Below are 17,340 nucleotides of genomic sequence, written 5' to 3'. Positions count from 1 at the left end.
CTAGGCCTGCGCTGTCCAATAAGGTAGCCGTTAGCTACATGTGGCTGTTGAGCCCTTGAAATGTAGCTGGTCCTAATCAAGATGCTTGTAAGTATAAACTACATTCAGTTTTGAAGACTTAGTACATAAAGTCCATGTGAAATATTTCCTTAGTAAGTATATTGAATAAATGTTAATATTTATATAAATAATAATATTTTGTAAATATTGGGTTAGATAGAATAAAAAAATGAATTTAACCTGCTTTTAACATGGCTACTAGAATGTTTTAAAGTATAAATATGGCTTGCGTTACATTTTTATTGGACAGTATTGGTCTAGGCTGTTGTGTGGTCCAAGCAATATGCAGTGAGGTCCTTGACTGGGACACTTAGGACATTGAGAATAGATAAGGAGAGAACTGGGATAAATTGTAAACATAGTCTACAGTGCTTGGTAATTGATTCCACGTGGTGGGTAAGGTGATGTCAAAGATAACTATGAGATTTTTGATGTGGATGGTAATGTCATTGATCAAGAAAGGAAACATGAGAGGAAGAGAGCGTACAGATAATAGCTATTGTTATTTCGCTGTACATGTATCTTCACTAATTCACTGAAACATTTAGCATTAAATGTTATAAAATGGCCATGTTTAAGATTATTCTCCCCTGTTCCCACCTCCCCACCCACCTCTTTCTAGGATTTGACTTCAGAAGATCAAAAAGCATCCAGTGTTGAACATATAAACTGCAAGGAGGGAGAAGATTTTGCAACTGTGAAGAAGAAGGCCAAAATAGACATTCATTACAAAAATAGTCCCCCCAAATTCACTGTTCCAGTTAGTGGAAAGACTGTAGAATCTCTTAATGAAAACACCTATAATTTGACTTCGTTTAAAGAGGAGAAAATCGTAGAGACTGATAGTGAACCAGAAGAAGGTGAAATTACAGATTCTCAGACCGAGGACAGTTATGATGAAGACATGACCAGTGAAGACAGTGTAACTGCAGAAGATACTGAGGATGAGGGTGAGTAAATAACCGTCATTCAATTTTATGCAAATTACCCAGTCTGGCGGTTGTCAAAGAGCAATGCAGTTACAAATGTTAGTAAGTCATAACGTAGCCGCCGAAGAGTAAACTGATTGTTTTAATGACGTTACTGAAAACTACGAGGGCTACCACTTGGTTGTTTTCAGAGAGTAGAATGTGAATATGTGGTACATACTTGGACCTTAACGTTTCATTGCATGAATGGCTTAGTCAGTAGAACACAATACCGAGTTATCTCCATTCTAATCCTGAAGAATGTATTAAGTCTATTTTAGTGGGTTAGATACTTGTAGTCCACTTTTGTAATTGAGGGGGAAAGAACAAATTGCCTGTAAAAAGTATAGTCCGTGAATTCAGCTACATAAGTATTATAGTAAATCTAATATTATTTTACTTGAGAATATGGAAACATACTTTTAAAACTCAGGATTTCGTATTAGGGAATTGAACTTATTTTGGCCTTATGGAATTTCTCTCACTCTTTTTTAAAAAGTGGACTCAGTTTTTCTAACTTCATATAAAAATGCTTGTTGGCATTTTTTCAAAAAATTTTTTCAAATTTTTTAAAGCCTTAAAAAAAACTGAGTTGATTCTTTTATAATTGTGATAGATACTGAATTTACTGAATACTTTTAGATTGATCCCTTTAAATTGGTAACAGTATTAAGCGTTTCTCAGTGCGTTTGTCATATAGCAGAATTTAAAAGGTGGTTTAAATATAATTAAGATTTTTGATCAATACATTTTTATTTTATGGATGCTTCTTCCTTATCCCTAGACATTTCTAATTTTTTTACATAGCATTTGAATTAATATTTACCCCCTTTTTTCTTTGGCAGATGAAGAAAAAATTTGGCCCCCGTGTATTAGAGTAATTGTTATTAGATCACCAGTCTTGCAGACAGGATCACTTTTTATCATTACAGCTGTAAACCCTGCTACAATTGGAAGGTAAAAATGTTTAATATTACTATATTTATCTATTTGTCTTTTTCCAATGGCTTGTACATTTCTTGAGCAATTATCATGTAATGTGCATGGTGCTTGTTGAATAGACAAAATATGACATCCACGTCCCTCCCTCTCCCACTGAAAAAATATTATTGACACTTAGCTTTTGTCTCTTGCTTTTGAAAATCACTCAAAGTTTGGGACTTCATGGTCCCAAAAGGGGGCTGCATATATAAAGAGGTAAAATCTTGGTGATACCTTCCACAGAGATTTTGTAATTTTCTTACCCTTTGTGCTGGTTCAAATTGCTTACCTAAAGCCAGTATTGGCCTCCTTCTCTGCTGCTTTGCTTTTACTCGTTTGTAATGCATAACCACTTGGTAGAGAGTTAGGTTTTAATCATGAATTGGATAATTTCCTTTCTTCCTAAAGGGAAAGATAATCATTAATTCAGATTTTATACAATATCTTAATTTTCTTTTCCTGGGGAAGATTCACCCTGAGCTAACATCTGTAGCCAATCTTCCTCTCTGTTTACTTGAGGAAGACTAGCCCTGAGATAACATCTGTGCCAGTCTTCCTCTACTTTGTATGTGGGTCACCGCCACAGCATGGCTGATGAGTGGTGTAAGTCCAAACCCAGCATCTGAACCCATGAAGCTGAGCAGCTGAAGTGGAGTGTGCTGAATGTAACCACTGTGCCACTGGGCCACTGGGCCAGCCCCCTTAGTTTTAAATTCTTGGAGAATATTAGGTTCCTTTTACACATAGTAATGGAAGTGGGAACATAGCATATCTGGAATAAATGATTGACATTAGTACAAAGAATATCTTGTCCCGTTGGATGTTTATTAGCTCAGATAGATGTACTAAAGAATAAAAGTAATTCTGGAACCTCCCTTCAAACAGGAAATTTAGAGCAGGATTTAGGAAATGGGGCTTAGTGTGATAGACTTTCATTGTAGCATGGTCTTTTAAAACAAAAAGCATCATCTTTTTAAACAAATTCTTTCCATGTCACTGTAAGTGCTGCCTCTGTATATGTATGCTTCAAAAATTACTAAAGAAATTTTACTTAACTCTGCAGAGAAAAAGATATGGAGCATACTCTCCGAATCCCCGAAGTTGGTGTCAGTAAGGTGAGTACCTTGAGTTTTCAACTATAGTCCCCTAGATGTGTTTTATAAATCATCATTATGGCAGAAAGCTTAGGGTTTTTCCCAATTAATAGAAAGGTTAATAGTCAGTGTAGTAATGGTAATGAAATCAATGCAGATTTGTTTATTCCACTGCTTAAGAAAATAAAAATTCTTTATCACAATTTGGATAAATTATTTTTATTTTTAATTTCTTTTGGTAAGGAAGATTGTCCCTGAGCTAACATCTGTGCCAATCTTCCTCTGTTTTGTCTGTGGGATGCTGCCTCAGCAGGGCTTGTTGAGCAGGGTGTAGGTCTGTGCCCAGGATCCGAACTCACAAACCCTGGGCTGCCGAAGAGGAGCACGTGAACTTAACCACTATGCCACTGGGCCAGCCCCAAATTATGTTTAATTTTTAATAGTCTGGAGCAGAAGTAGATATTAATTTAAATATTAAAGTAATACCCATTTAACAAATATTTATTGAGTGAAATAAATATGCTAGATATTATGGCAGTTCAAAAATGAATCAGATGTTGATTCAGGCTGGTTTAGCAGACAGTTGCTTTGAGTCCAGAGTATTTTACAACCCAAGAACCATCTATCCTCGTGACCCAGGGCTCTCCATTTACAGCTGTTCTTAGTTGAGCCTCTAATGGTTTCAGGAAAAAGAACAGTTGAGTTTTCAGAACAAACAGTAAGAACCGAGTTGCAACTTAAGTTACAAGTAGAAAAAAACAAAAGGTTTAGCTGCTGACACTCTATATTTCTTTTTCTTTATTTTCTCTAGTTTTCCCCCTCCCTTCTATGGTTGTTATTTTTCCTTTTTTTTTTTTTTTTGGTCTTTTTTTGGTCCTTTCATCATCTCTACTTTGTTTCTATTTAATGGACTACAATATGGATCTAAAGTATATATTTTATGTGGCTTTTTGCCTTTTGGGAATGAAATTTGTTTCCCATTATTAGTTTGAAAATCTAGTTATTTTTACTTTGTTTGGACTCATTCAGAGGGAAGGAAATCCTCTTCACGTGAACTCTGACCAAATTATTTTGCTTTTTTACTTTCCTATGACTTTCCTTTCTTCTACCTCCGAAGAAAACCCAGTCTATGACTTAAAGAGCAACGTCCTTCTCCCAGTCCAATCTGAAATATAGGTAGTTCTCTGGTGTCATTTCTGCTTTTTCTTTCTTTTAAACTAACATGTCCACTGGCAGGGTGAATAATTTGTTAGCTGTGTGAAAGTAGAAAAGAGTTACAGAGGACAAGATAATTTTGAATAATTTAAGTTTGAAGTTCTTTTTTTTTTTTTTCCCCCAAAGATTTTAGTTTTTTCCTTTCTCTCCCCAAAGCCTCCCCGGTACATAGTTGTATATTCTTAATTGTGGGTTCTTCTAGTTGTGGCATGTGGGATGCCACCTCAGCGTCGCTCGATGAGTGGTGCCATGTCCACGCCCAGGATTCAAACAGACGAAACACTGGGCCACCTGCAGTGGAGCGCGCGAACTTAACCACTCAGCCATGGGGCCGCCTCCAAGTTTGAAGTTCTTTATATGTTAAGAAACAAATTTAAAAGGCAGACTAGGACAGTCAGACAGATATGACAAAATATACGTTCTTTATATTTTAAAAGCTGAAACAAATTCATTTTTTCAAACCCCACTGTGACACCAATAGGTAAATGAGTAAAGAACATAAATAAGCAATGCACAATAGAGGAAATATTGTGATTAAGATATGAAAACCATTCCATCTTTCTAGTAATTTAGGAAATACAAATGAAGCCAAGATGTCAGTTTTCATTCAGCATATTTATTAAATATCACTTCTGTTGGGAGCATAATTTAGAACAGCTCTTTGGAATAAGGTTTCAAATCGAAAGACTTGATCCTATTTAAACTCTTTGATATAGTTATTATTACCCTAAACAATGCAATTGAAAAAAATGTGTGAAGGACATGAAGAGAAAATTTACAGAAGAGGAAACCCAGTGGCTAATAAACATGAGAAAAGTTTCAGCCTCAGTTGTACTCAGAAAATGCCAATTAAAATCACAATGATGAGATTTAATTTTACACCTATTATGCTTGCAAATCTAAAAATTCTAATAATACTGTGTGGATTAAGGCTATATAGACCTGCAAGAATTCCTGTAGACTGCTGTTGGGCATAACAATTGTTACAACCACTTTGGAAAATGATATGGCAGTGTCCAATAAAGTTTAAGATTTGCATATACTATGGCTGAGCAATTTCATTTCTAAGTATATACCCCAGAGAAACATTTTTCTTGTCCACAGGAAGGTGGCATGTTCATAGAAACGTTTTTTCTTTTTGCTGGGAAAGTTTTGCTTGGTAACATCTGTTGCCAATCTTCCTCTCTCTCTTTTGTTCACCTCCCCAAAGTCTAGTACATAGCCGTATATTCTAGTTGTGGGTCCTTCTAGTTCTATGTGAGCCGCCGCCATAGCATGGCTACTGACAGATGAGTGGTGTGGTTCCAAGCCTGGGAACTGAACCCAGACCACTGAAGTGGAGCGTGCCAAACTTTAACCACTAGGCCAGCAGGGCTGGCTCAGAAACATTTTAAATATAGTAAAACCTTGAAAAAACCTGGTTGTCCATCATCAGAAGAATATGTAGATTGTGGTACATCCGTACAATGGATTACCATACGGCAAAATGGCACAACTGTCGACGACAACTGGATGCACCTCACAACATAATGTTAAATAAGCCAAAGAAGCAAAATGAAAGAAATGTATAGAGAGCATGCATTTGTCAGAACTCATCTAACTGTGCATTTAAGACCTATGAATTTCCTTTATATAAATTATGATTCCCATTTATATCAAGTTCCAAACCAGGCAAAATAAACACATTGTTTATGGATACATACACATGTGGTGAAAGTATAAAGAGATGCATTGTGATTAAATAAACATCAGACCTCTGAAGAGGAAGGGTAGGGGTTGGACAGAGTAAGGTACACATTGATGGATGATAATTTTTCTTTTAAATATCTGAGGCAAATACAGCAAAATTTATTAAAGCTGGGTCACAGGTAGACAGACTCAATATATTCTTTTTTGTGTTTGAAACATTTTATATGTTTATGTTTATGAAATTTTTTAAGAATAACTCCATTGAGAGAGAGTTCACATGCCATAGACAACTTACTCATTGAAAGTGTGTAATTTAAGGGTTTTTAGTGTATTCACAGAGTTGTGCAACCATGACCACAACCCATTTTAGAACATTTCATTATTATAAGAAGAAACGCCACTCTCTTAGTGTTCGGTCCCCATTTCCCCCAACTGCTGCAGCCCCAGGCAGCCACCAGTCTGCTTTTGTCCCTGTGGATTTGCCTGTTCTGCACGTTTGATATGAACAGAATCATATGTAGTCTTTCGTAACTAGCTTCTTCACCTGTCATGTCTTCAAGATTCATCCATGTTTTAGCGTATGTCAGTGCTTCATTTCTTTTTGTCACCGAATAATATTCCATTGTATAGATAGACTACATGTAGTATATTCATCACTTGATGGACTTTTGAATTGATTCCGCTTTTTGGCTCTGAGGAATAATGCTGCTATGAACATTTGTGTACAAGTTTTTGTTTGGCTGTATGTTTTAATTTCTCTTGATAGATACCTAGGAGTAGAATTGTTGAGTCATATGGTAACTCTGTTTAACCTTTTGAGGAACTGCCAGACCCCTCCAAAGCAGCTGCACCTTTTTACATTCCCACCAGCAGTGTACTGTTTATGAAATTTTAAATTAAATATTTCTGCAGCTCTTTATCCAACTAAGTAGACATATTGAGTACAGGGCCAGTGTATGTGAGGCACTGTGTTATGTACTGAGTGGTAAACAAAACTGTAGACTAACGTAAGCAATAATTGTCAGCAGCACAGTGACATTCCTATGTGCAGTAACTTCCTGTGGTGTGAGTGTTACAGAGTGCTCTGGAGCAAGGGGGCAGTGATTAGTCCCGAGTATCGAAATACTGGGAAACTTCTCTGAGAAGTTGACCCTGAGTGTTTCAAATACATTTTTGTATTAAGAATTTTTAATGATATGGACAAATACTTACATTAGGTGAAAAAATAATTTCAATTGTATCTATAGTATAATCTCAACTCTCTTACAAAAGTAGAAAAGGTAGGGTACTACATTATTAATGGCAGTTATAGGTGGAATTATAGGTGCTTTTTTCTTTGGTGGGCTCCACATTTCTACCAGAAGCATTGTAATACTTTTGTATTCAGGAAAATAAAGTATTAAAAATAATAAAAATTTATCAGAGACTAAAGTCCATCACATTCTATCAGAGAGAAATTGTTATCTAGGGTTAGAAAATAAGTATACTACTTTATAATTACCTGGTTTCTTTTTTTAAGTTTCATGCAGAAATTCATTTTGACCATGACTTACAAAGTTATGTCCTTGTGGACCAAGGCAGTCAAAATGGCACAATTGTTAACGGAAAACAGATTCTTCAGGTGAGTGTGTATGTACTAATTAATTACTTGCACATTATTATTATTATTATTTTTGCTGAGGAAGATTGGCCCTGAGCTAACATCTCTGCCTGTCTACTTTGTATGTGGGCCTCTTGCCACAGCATGGCTTGATAAGCGGTGGATGGGTCTGCACCTGGGATCTGAACCAGCAAATCCTGAGCGGCCGAAGCGGAGTGTGCAAACTTAAACCATTGTGACACTGGGCTAGCCGCATGCACGTTATTTTTAAAAACCAAACTAAATTTTGTATTTTTTATTTTTTTGGGGGGGTGAGGAAGATTGGCCCTGACCTGACATCTGTTGCCAATCTTCCTCTTTTTGCTGGAGGAAGATTGTCCCTGAGCTAAAATCTGTGCCAGTCTTCCTCCACTTTGCACGTGGGATGCCGCCACAGCATGGCTTGATGAGAAGTGTGTAGGTCTGCGCCCAGGATCCAAACCCATGAATCACGGGCCACCGCGTGGAGCATGGGAACTTAACCACTGCACCACCAGGCCAGCCCCTGATCTAGAGCTTTTTATTCTTGAAGGCCATGGTTATTATACACATTTGGTTTAGATCCGCGTTCAAGCCCAAATGTGTTTTGTGGAAGGAATTCCCAGAAAGGACTAAAAAAAGTATTTAATAAGTGGATACTTGACTGTTGAGTTTGACTTCTAATTATGCATCTATGCCTTACTTTTAGAGAGAAATGCATTTTAAAGCTCTTCAGAGTAAATGTTGTTATAGCAACTTTAGGGGGCCTCCTTTTTTGTGTGTGTATGTTTTTAAAAAAATTGTTTTAATGGAAATGTTGCTCAAGTAGAAACTCCTTGAAGGCAGGGGCTATCTCTGTCCACTTAACTCTTATATCCCCAACATGTGGCAAAGTGCCTGGCACATAAGAAGATAAGATACAGAAGAGAGGGAGGGAGGCCTTATTTTTAGTCTATAAGATTCAGAAATGAAATAAAACTGAATTATCAAGAGAAAGGAAGAGGAAAAGGGGAAATGTGATACGCTTACCTCCTTTACACGTCACCTTTTGACTGTGGTGGTTCTTCGTTTTGGTGATAGATTGTTTGGAGTTTGGGTTGGGTGTTTCTCTGATGGGATTGGACATGGAGATAGGGAGATGAGTGGATTTGAGAATATCAAAATTCTCAGTTCAGTTCAGCTGTCTTCCTCTCCATTGGTAGAACATTATGGATCATCCTCGAGTTGTGGCAGTTTGTGTGTGTGTGTTTGCATGTGTGTGTCTGTCTCACTGAGAAGCATCTCAAATGTTTTTTTGTTCTAATTACTTAGAGTAGACATAAAATAATCATATATAACCTTCCTGGATTTCTGTTTTGTAATTTTTTCCCCTTTAGCCTAAAACTAAATGTGACCCCTATGTACTTGAGCATGGAGATGAAGTGAAAATTGGAGAGACTGTGTTGTCCTTCCACATCCACCCTGGCAGTGAGACCTGTGATGGCTGTGAACCAGGGCAGGTTAGAGCTCACCTTCGTCTTGATAAGAAAGATGAGTCTTTTGGTATGTGAAATGTATTGTCACATGTGGGCATGAAAACTTTTCTCTTTACTTCACTGGAGTGTTCTAATAATATATATGTTAGCTACCAGCTTCATATCTAATTGATACAATACCGTATTGAGATACATTTATATTTTGGTGAATATTATCAAATGAGATGAAGAAATGACATGTATTTGAAATTAGAGGCCTAGGCTAGTATGATTGTAGTTGATTTTTCTGTGTGGTAATTTAGCTGTGCTGTTACAGCATTAGGTTACTTTTTGACCAGGAAAGATAATCATTAGCTCTGTTTTTGCTAATCCAGTTTAGGTGGCTTTTGAAGCAGCCCTGCGGTGGTAGCTAAATGTCTTTCAAAAGAGAAACTGTGACATAATGGTCTCTTAACATCTGTTCACTGATGGGAAGAAGTCATCCACAGTTAAACTCTGTTGTATAATAGCGGTGTAGAGGATAATAGGCAGGATGTTGAGATACTGGTTGACGTGTTTGCTTTCTTCCTTACAGTTTATGTTGATGTATCATTTGCGTGTATGCCCATTTTTTTCTATAATAAATAACACTGTAGGAGTTGCTATCTTGCTTTAAGCCCACTTATCTAAGGCTTTTAAAATTCGAATAGATACTTTAAGAACTAATTTTTTTCATATCAGTTTTTCCCCTAAATACCAAACAACTGTACATGGTCATTGTATATTTTTTTGTGTTATGATACTAGATTGTGAAAGTGAGTATGACACATTACATGATAACGTGAATCTTTGGTTCTGTGATTTTTCTTTTGCACATGCCTATGTTCCTTTGGAAAATTCACTATTTCTGCATTTGGGATTCTATTACAATAGTCATATCAAAAAATTAACATGTTTAGTGTTTCTTTTGGTATCTATACTATAACCTTCCTATAATCTTTGCATTTTGGTTAGTTTCCAAGTAAATTTAGTTACCAACATGCTGAAAGGACATCATCATAACCCAAGATGCTTTTATATTACTGTTTACTGGACCTGTTGGTTAATCTGCAGATGGGACATTAATACTGTTAGTTTTTTAAATTATTAAATAACAGTATTAATTTTATATAAAATTTATCAAATTTAGCATTTTCTTATTTTTTAAACTAAGCTCACTTTTTCCATTTAGTTGGTCCGACACTAAGTAAGGAGGAAAAAGAGTTGGAAAGGAGAAAAGAATTAAAGAAAATACGAGTGAAATATGGTTTGCAGGTAAGGATGTTAAATATTGTTATGTGTGTTAAACTGTGCATCTGGTTTTGAGTAAAAATGCCTTTAGATTTGCACAGTCCATTTTATATATAAAAAGAGCTATTTAGAATGATTTAGAGATTTATGTAATTTCTGTTGTTTATTGTTTACCTCAACAACTGTTGAAGTTGGAGTAGAAAAATGATAATAATACCCTACATTTGAATAGCCATTTCTGGTTTTTAAAAAACTCGTATCGAAATGATATCAGTGAAGAACATAGTTGGAGGACCAATATTTCCTGATTTCAAGACAGCTCATCAACTACAATAATTAAGACAGTATAGTGTAGGCTAAAGATAAACAAATAGGTCGATGGAACAGAATAATGAATGCAGAGATAGACCTAGATAGATGTATATTTGTGTATGTGTGTGTGTATATATATGTATGATTTTCAGCAAAGATGTGAAGGCAATTTGGTGGAGAAAGGATGGTCTTTTCAGCAAATAGTGCTGGAACAATTGGATAGGTGTATGCAAAATCCAAAAGTAGAACTTTGATCCACACCTCGTAACAGATATAACAATGAACTCAAAATGTATCATAGATATAAATTTAAAACCTAAAACTGTAAAACTTCTAGAAGCAAACCTATAAAAAAAATAGGCAAAGATTTTTTAGGTATTTAATACCAAAAGCACAATCCATAAAAGAACAAATTAATAAATTGCACTGTCTCCAAAACTTTGGTTCTTGCAAAGATGCTCTTAAGAGAATGAAAAGATAAGCCACAGACTGGGAAAAATATTTGCAAATCATCTATCTGATAAAAATCATATATCTTGTATCTAGAATATATACAGAACTCTCAAAACTCAGTTAGAAAACAATTCAAAAATGAGCAGAAGATTTGAATAGACACTTCACCAAAGCATGTGTACAGGTGGCAAAGAAACACATGAAAAGATGTTCAGTATCATTAGTCATTAGGGAAATGCAAATTAAACCAGTTAAAAAGAGTGACCATTCCAGGTGTTGGTGGCATGTGGAGGAACTGGAGGTCTCATACACTGCTGGTGAGAATGTAAAATGGTGCGATTGCTTTGGAAACCAGTTTAGTAGTTTCTTCAAAAGTTAGATGTGCACCTACCATGTGATTCACCATTCTCTTTCGAGATATTTACCTAAGAGAGATGAAAGCATATGTTCACACAAAGACTAGTAAACAAATGTTCATAGCAGCTTTTTTTCTGTTAGCCAAAAACTGGAAAAAACTCACTTGTCCATCAAGCATGGATAAATGAAGTATGATATATATATGTATATGGTCAAATACGGTTTAGCAGTAAAAAAACATGAGCTGATACAGGCTACAAAATGGCTAAATCTCAAAGTAATTATGCTGAGTGAAAGAAAAGCCAAACAAAAAGAGTACGTACTATATATTTCCGTTTATATAAAATTCTAGGAAAGCAAACTAACATATCGTGACAGATCAGTGGTTGTGTGGGTACAGGAGGGGAAGGATTACAAAGAAGGACGAGGATACTTTTGTGGGAGATGGCTATGTTTATTATCTTGATTATGGTGATGGTTTGTTTCAAATCTCAAAAGTATCTAATTGTACACTTTATGTGTAATTTATTGTATGTTAATTATACCTTAATAAGGCTGTAAAAAAATTAACATTTAATCCTATAAGTAGACCATGAAGGTAATTCATATTTCCAGTTTCCATTTGAGAAACTAAGGGTCACCCAGCTACTAAATGACAGAGCTAGATATAGCTAGAATCTAGGTCTTATGTATATTTGTGGAGTTCTTTTTACTCTTCATGAAGATGTGGGAAAAGATGCTCCCAAAATAATGTATTTTTCTGCAAAATTGTATTATTTGTTGTTACTGTTATACTAAGGGAGAGAAATCATAATAGAAAAAAATGTCAAGGGGCTAATTTGAGAGGAAAACAGAAGATATATAAGGAGAGAATAATATATTTTCTCAAAAACTTTAGCTCAATTTTTGTATCTTCTAGGGAGAAAAACCAATTAGAGTTGGTGGTTCTATGTTTTTCTTTGCTGTTTAGAAGCAAAATTAAGTAAAAGCTTCTGTGGTGCTTTTCTTGAGTTGCTCTAGCAGTTCCTGGCATCTTGGTGGATGAATGTCATACTTTTTATATAAAGATCAGCATGTAGTAACATGGGGAAGAGGAGCCTTCTCTGAAGCCCCAAGCTGAATGGACTGCCTCTTCTTTTGTGCTACTGCCACATCTTGTTACACCTTAATGCTGAACCAGTCATACTGGAGCGTGCCAAAGATTTTGTGTTTCCCTTCTAGGATTATAAATGTGTTTGTACTCCATCACCTAGCATGGAGCTTCACACACTCTACATAGTAAATATTTGTTGAGTGACTGATGAATTGTATAAATGGAGTTTTTTTGAAGCAGAAAGCTATTAGTAGTGCCAGGATAAAAGAGTATTTGCTATTTATCCATTTTTTAAAAGGCTTTCTACATTTTTCCCTTCCAAGGAATAGTATCAAACTGTTTAGTCCCTTGGGAACATTCACTTCCTTAGAGAAAAGGAGAAATAGATTTTTTTCCAACCTCAGGGGTTCTGCATATTTCTTTGAATATTGGTAGTTCATATGAGAATGTGAGTACACATCATTAGGTCAAAATATATACTATATTTTCACTATATTCTTACGACTACATATTACAATTTATGATTTATATTCTATATGCAATTTATGTTGTAGTACAACTTGAAATAATATAAACATTTTAAAGAGGATAGAATAAAAATAGCATAGTAAATAATATAATTGTCTTAATTTATATTATGACTTGTTTTAATTCACTGTTTAATACAGACCACATTGAAACATATTTGCTAAGTAAGGCAAATATAAAGACATTACATTTTTATTTATCACTTTTGTTTTCCTCAATGAATATTTTGTGTTTATTTATAAAGAATACGGAATATGAAGATGAAAAGGCACTGAAGAATCCAAAATATAAAGACAGAGCTGGAAAACGTAGGGAGCAGATTGGAAGTGAAGGAACTTTCCAAAGAGATGATGCTCCTGCCTCTGTTCACTCGTAAGCATTACATTTTAGTTGCTTGAAACATTCTTTGTACCATAATCACATTCATAGGGTAATCTGACTTACAGAGTTATATATTCTGTTAGGTAGCCTTTAAAGGAATGGTTCAGAACAAGATAGGAACACTGTATCTATTTATATTTTCTTCTAAGATTAGAATTCCATTGTTCCCTGGAAAATTACTAAGCATAGATGTGAATATACATACTGAAACACATATATATGCATCGCTAACATTCTAGCCGCCCAGTCAATTGGGCATACTTTTATATACTAGATATCTAGAAGGCTGCGCTAATAAGAAATTGGTATGGACTGGTATTTCGATATCCAGCTACTTTTGTTCTTGTTGACCCTGAAATACTATTTTTCTTTGTTCAGCTCTTTTCTCTTGGTAAAGTAGCATTGATTAACATGAAAAATGTAATTTTGAGGTCTACAGTATGACCGTATTTCTGCATTTAGTCATATGTTAGTTACATTTTTTTTCTCTAGAATGTAAATTCTAGATTTAGTTGAAATTTAAATCTTACATGTGGAACTGACAACTAATTATAAAATTTTGATTAAATATCATATTTTATTGATTCTAAGATACACTACTTGGAAGAGTTTTATAATTACGCATGGCAGCAAATTTTTCTTAATGGTACATAAAATTTGATGCGTCTTACAATTTATGGAGTCAGATTTGATGAAATGTAATATTATGAATTAGATATACTAAGCAACATGACAAATACTTTTTAAAATTTAGTATTTTTGAAATAATTGCTGGAGAATATGAAGATTGCTTTAGAGTTAAATTAGAAGGCAGAAGTAAAAAATGAAACACATTGGTCTGACATTGCTTGGTTGATTGTTATTGAAGAGCTAATTTAACGTATTTTGTAGAACTGAAAAGACAATGTGATAGAACATAAAAATACCCTTAAATTAGCAGAATATAAAATCAGAACAAAATGCAAATAGTGAGTGAGAGGTTTTGTTTCATTTTAACTTTTTTATTGATGTATAACATATATACCAAAAAGTACACAAATACCAGTATCACTGTCAATTATTGATTATCATAAGATTAACACATTGCAGAATAAACATTTCTTGGCCAAGAAATAGACAATTATCAGTAACGCCAGAAACCTGCCCTCCCAGTGCCCCCTCTTAATCACTCTTCCTTTCTCCTGCCCAAAGGTAACCACTCTCCTGACTTCAACATCAACAGATTAATTTCACTTATTTTTGAATTTTAAATAAGTGGAATAATTCAGTATTTATTTTGTATCTATATTCTTTTTGTCAAACATTATTTTATTAGGTGTATTTTATTTTTACTGCTGTATGATATTCTCTTGTATGAATAAGCCACAGTTTTTCCATTTTACCATTATGGACATCTGGGTTGTTTCTGATTTGTGGTTATTAGATTTGCTGCAGAAACATTCTTGTACGTGTCTTTTTGTGTATGCTTTTCTGTTAAATTGTATACATAGGAGTAGAATTTGTGTATCTTCAACTTTGTTAGGTAATGCCAAATAATTTTCTAAAGTAGTTGTGCCAATTATTTTTAATTCATTAATTGATTATAAATATGACCTAAACGGTCATTAGAAATCAATTGTCATCTTAATTTTCTTTAAAGTGAAATTACTGATAGCAACAAAGGTCGGAAGATGTTGGAGAAGATGGGTTGGAAGAAAGGAGAAGGCCTCGGGAAGGATGGTGGAGGAATGAAAACTCCGGTAAGACTTGTGTGTTATTTCATTCTTAATTCTTACAGCAGATATACATACTGGGTACCTACCACGTGCCGAGCTTTACCTTGAGAGCTAGGAGAATAGAAGCAAGCAAAACCAGGCACGGCTACTGCCTTAATGGCATTCCCAGTTACCAAATGTATGCATGGTTTTATTTTGTTTTAGGAAGCCTCTCAGAGTCTTTTCCTTTATCAAAGCTAGGATAGTAAATATTATTTCCTGAGCCAAAGGTCTTCTGTGTCTTTTACTTGTTTTTAAGGACCTCCTTATTATGCCTGGTACTAAACATTGCAGGAACAGTCACAATGTTACTTTACAAACAGGCAGATTCTGTATTAGCTGGAGAATCTGTTTTAGGTTCAAGAATCAGAGCATGTAACAAGCAATAGAGAATGTCTGGGAAATAGTACAGCGGTTTAATTCTGTAGTCCCAAGGTTCATTGGAGGTTCAGATTATCTTTCACAAAAACCTTACAAGCGAACATGACGAAAGAACTTTCTTGATAATTGCTTGATACCTAAAGAAGTAGTGGATGGATTAGTGTGAGTTTAATGTAAATTTTCTCATTTTCATTGAGGTACAATGGGAAGGACATGGGGATTGTGGTCAGACCTTCGTTAGAGTATGTGTCCTCTCACTCGCCAGCTGTGTGACTGAGGGCAAGTTTCGATTTCTGTTTTCATATGTAAAAATGGGGATGATAACTTTTTTAGGGATGTCATGAGGATAAAGCCCCTAGCATGGTGCCTGACATATATTAGGCACTCAGCAACTGGTAGCTATGGTTCTCAAGATAATGGGAAGTCCTCCCCTACTTTTGTGAAAATAAACAATCGAATTCTCTTTATGATTCTTCATGTTTAACCTACCTGTTCACTTACTTAGGTGAGGCTAGGACAGTACTTTGAAACACATCCATTGCCTTGACTTCTGGTTAGAGTAGGATGACATATTCTGCAGCATCTCCATGAAACTTGGTGGTTGCTATTGAAAGAGCACTCCATTTCCTGTAGAATCAGCTGTACTTAGTGACAGGGAAGACAATGTAGAAAAATGAGTTGAAGTTCCGTGTGTAGTCATGTATGTATTCTTGTATATATGTGATGAATTTGACAGGTTTTCCTTTTGCATCAATGTTTTTCTAAATCAAAATTGAAAAGTATCAGGTTGGACACAACAGATTGCAATGTGTGTAAACGCTCCAGTAAGTGGTCTGCTCCACTTTTGGTAACAGATAGAGCTGCAGCTCCGGCGAACACATGCAGGTTTGGGGACAGGCAAACCATCCTCAGTTGAAGATGCTCACCTTCTCCAAAGCAAGAGCAAAAAGAACTGGGAGAAAGCGCGAGAAAGGTTTGCTGAAAACTTCCCAGAAACTAAACCTCAAAAAGATGCACCAGGGAGCGCGCCTTGGGTGAAAGGGACTACAGAGTGAAGGTCAGTCCTAGGACACAGTTCAAGCTTTTGAAAAAGAGGGTTTGGAAACTTTATTTTATTGCAGACTTTTCCCTCCAAAAGAGTCAGTGGCATGAGGGAACTGTGTCACAGTTTACCCTCTCATGACTCAGCAATGTGTAATAAAGGGTGGTTTGCAGCTTGTAAGAAGCATTTTTTAAAACTAATAAGTAGTGACTGAATCAAGTTACGCTGTGAGTGGACTAACGTTCACAGGGCGTGGATGAGCTTATGAAACTTTATTATTTTATCTTGTCGTTTACAAGACTCGTATAAGCACCTAGCCGTATAAGCAGAATTCATGTAACCACTATGGCTTAAATATGCATTTGTCCTTGTCTCCATGTTCATTATTGTACGATGCACAGCAAAAGAAACATCAGAAGTTTATAAAAACAGTTCTGACTAGGAGCATCCTTGTTTTTGCCCTTTAGAACTTAGATAAAAAATGTTGAGAAAAACATGGGTAGTGGTGCATAAATTTTATCATTCTTGAGATGACCTAAGTAATAGTATTGAAGAACTAATGACCAGGTGACATGTTGTGGAAAATTAGTCTTTCATTGTTTTCTTCTGTGAAGAATCTGTTTATTTGTACTATATATTAAGCATTTGCATTTGGTTTGTTTCATAGCTG

At 35.4% G+C, this 17,340-nt stretch overlaps 1 protein-coding gene across 4 annotated transcripts in view; it reads left to right on the top strand.

Annotated features, from left to right (window-relative positions):
- Window positions 1-17,340, top strand: part of AGGF1 (angiogenic factor with G-patch and FHA domains 1) — a 63,024-nt gene that overhangs the window by 10,874 nt on the left and 34,810 nt on the right. For 3 of the 4 annotated variants that reach the window (XR_002799857.2, XM_070234653.1, XM_023618143.2), the window contains exons 6-14: window positions 683-1,010; window positions 1,874-1,985; window positions 3,073-3,124; window positions 7,527-7,628; window positions 9,002-9,167; window positions 10,311-10,393; window positions 13,357-13,484; window positions 15,133-15,232; window positions 16,483-16,685. Coding sequence is in view for 3 of the 4 variants with exons in the window: in XM_070234653.1 (XP_070090754.1) it covers window positions 683-1,010; window positions 1,874-1,985; window positions 3,073-3,124; window positions 7,527-7,628; window positions 9,002-9,167; window positions 10,311-10,393; window positions 13,357-13,484; window positions 15,133-15,232; window positions 16,483-16,683 (1,272 nt within the window). In the remaining variant the exon portion in view is untranslated. The remainder of the gene's footprint in view (window positions 1-682; window positions 1,011-1,873; window positions 1,986-3,072; window positions 3,125-7,526; window positions 7,629-9,001; window positions 9,168-10,310; window positions 10,394-13,356; window positions 13,485-15,132; window positions 15,233-16,482; window positions 16,686-17,340) is intronic. The other variant, XM_070234654.1, reaches the window with a different exon arrangement.

This window comes from Equus caballus, chromosome 14 (assembly GCF_041296265.1).
Source record: "Equus caballus isolate H_3958 breed thoroughbred chromosome 14, TB-T2T, whole genome shotgun sequence".
Lineage (NCBI taxonomy): Eukaryota > Metazoa > Chordata > Mammalia > Perissodactyla > Equidae > Equus > Equus caballus.
This window is presented reverse-complemented; position numbering and strand designations above follow the sequence as displayed.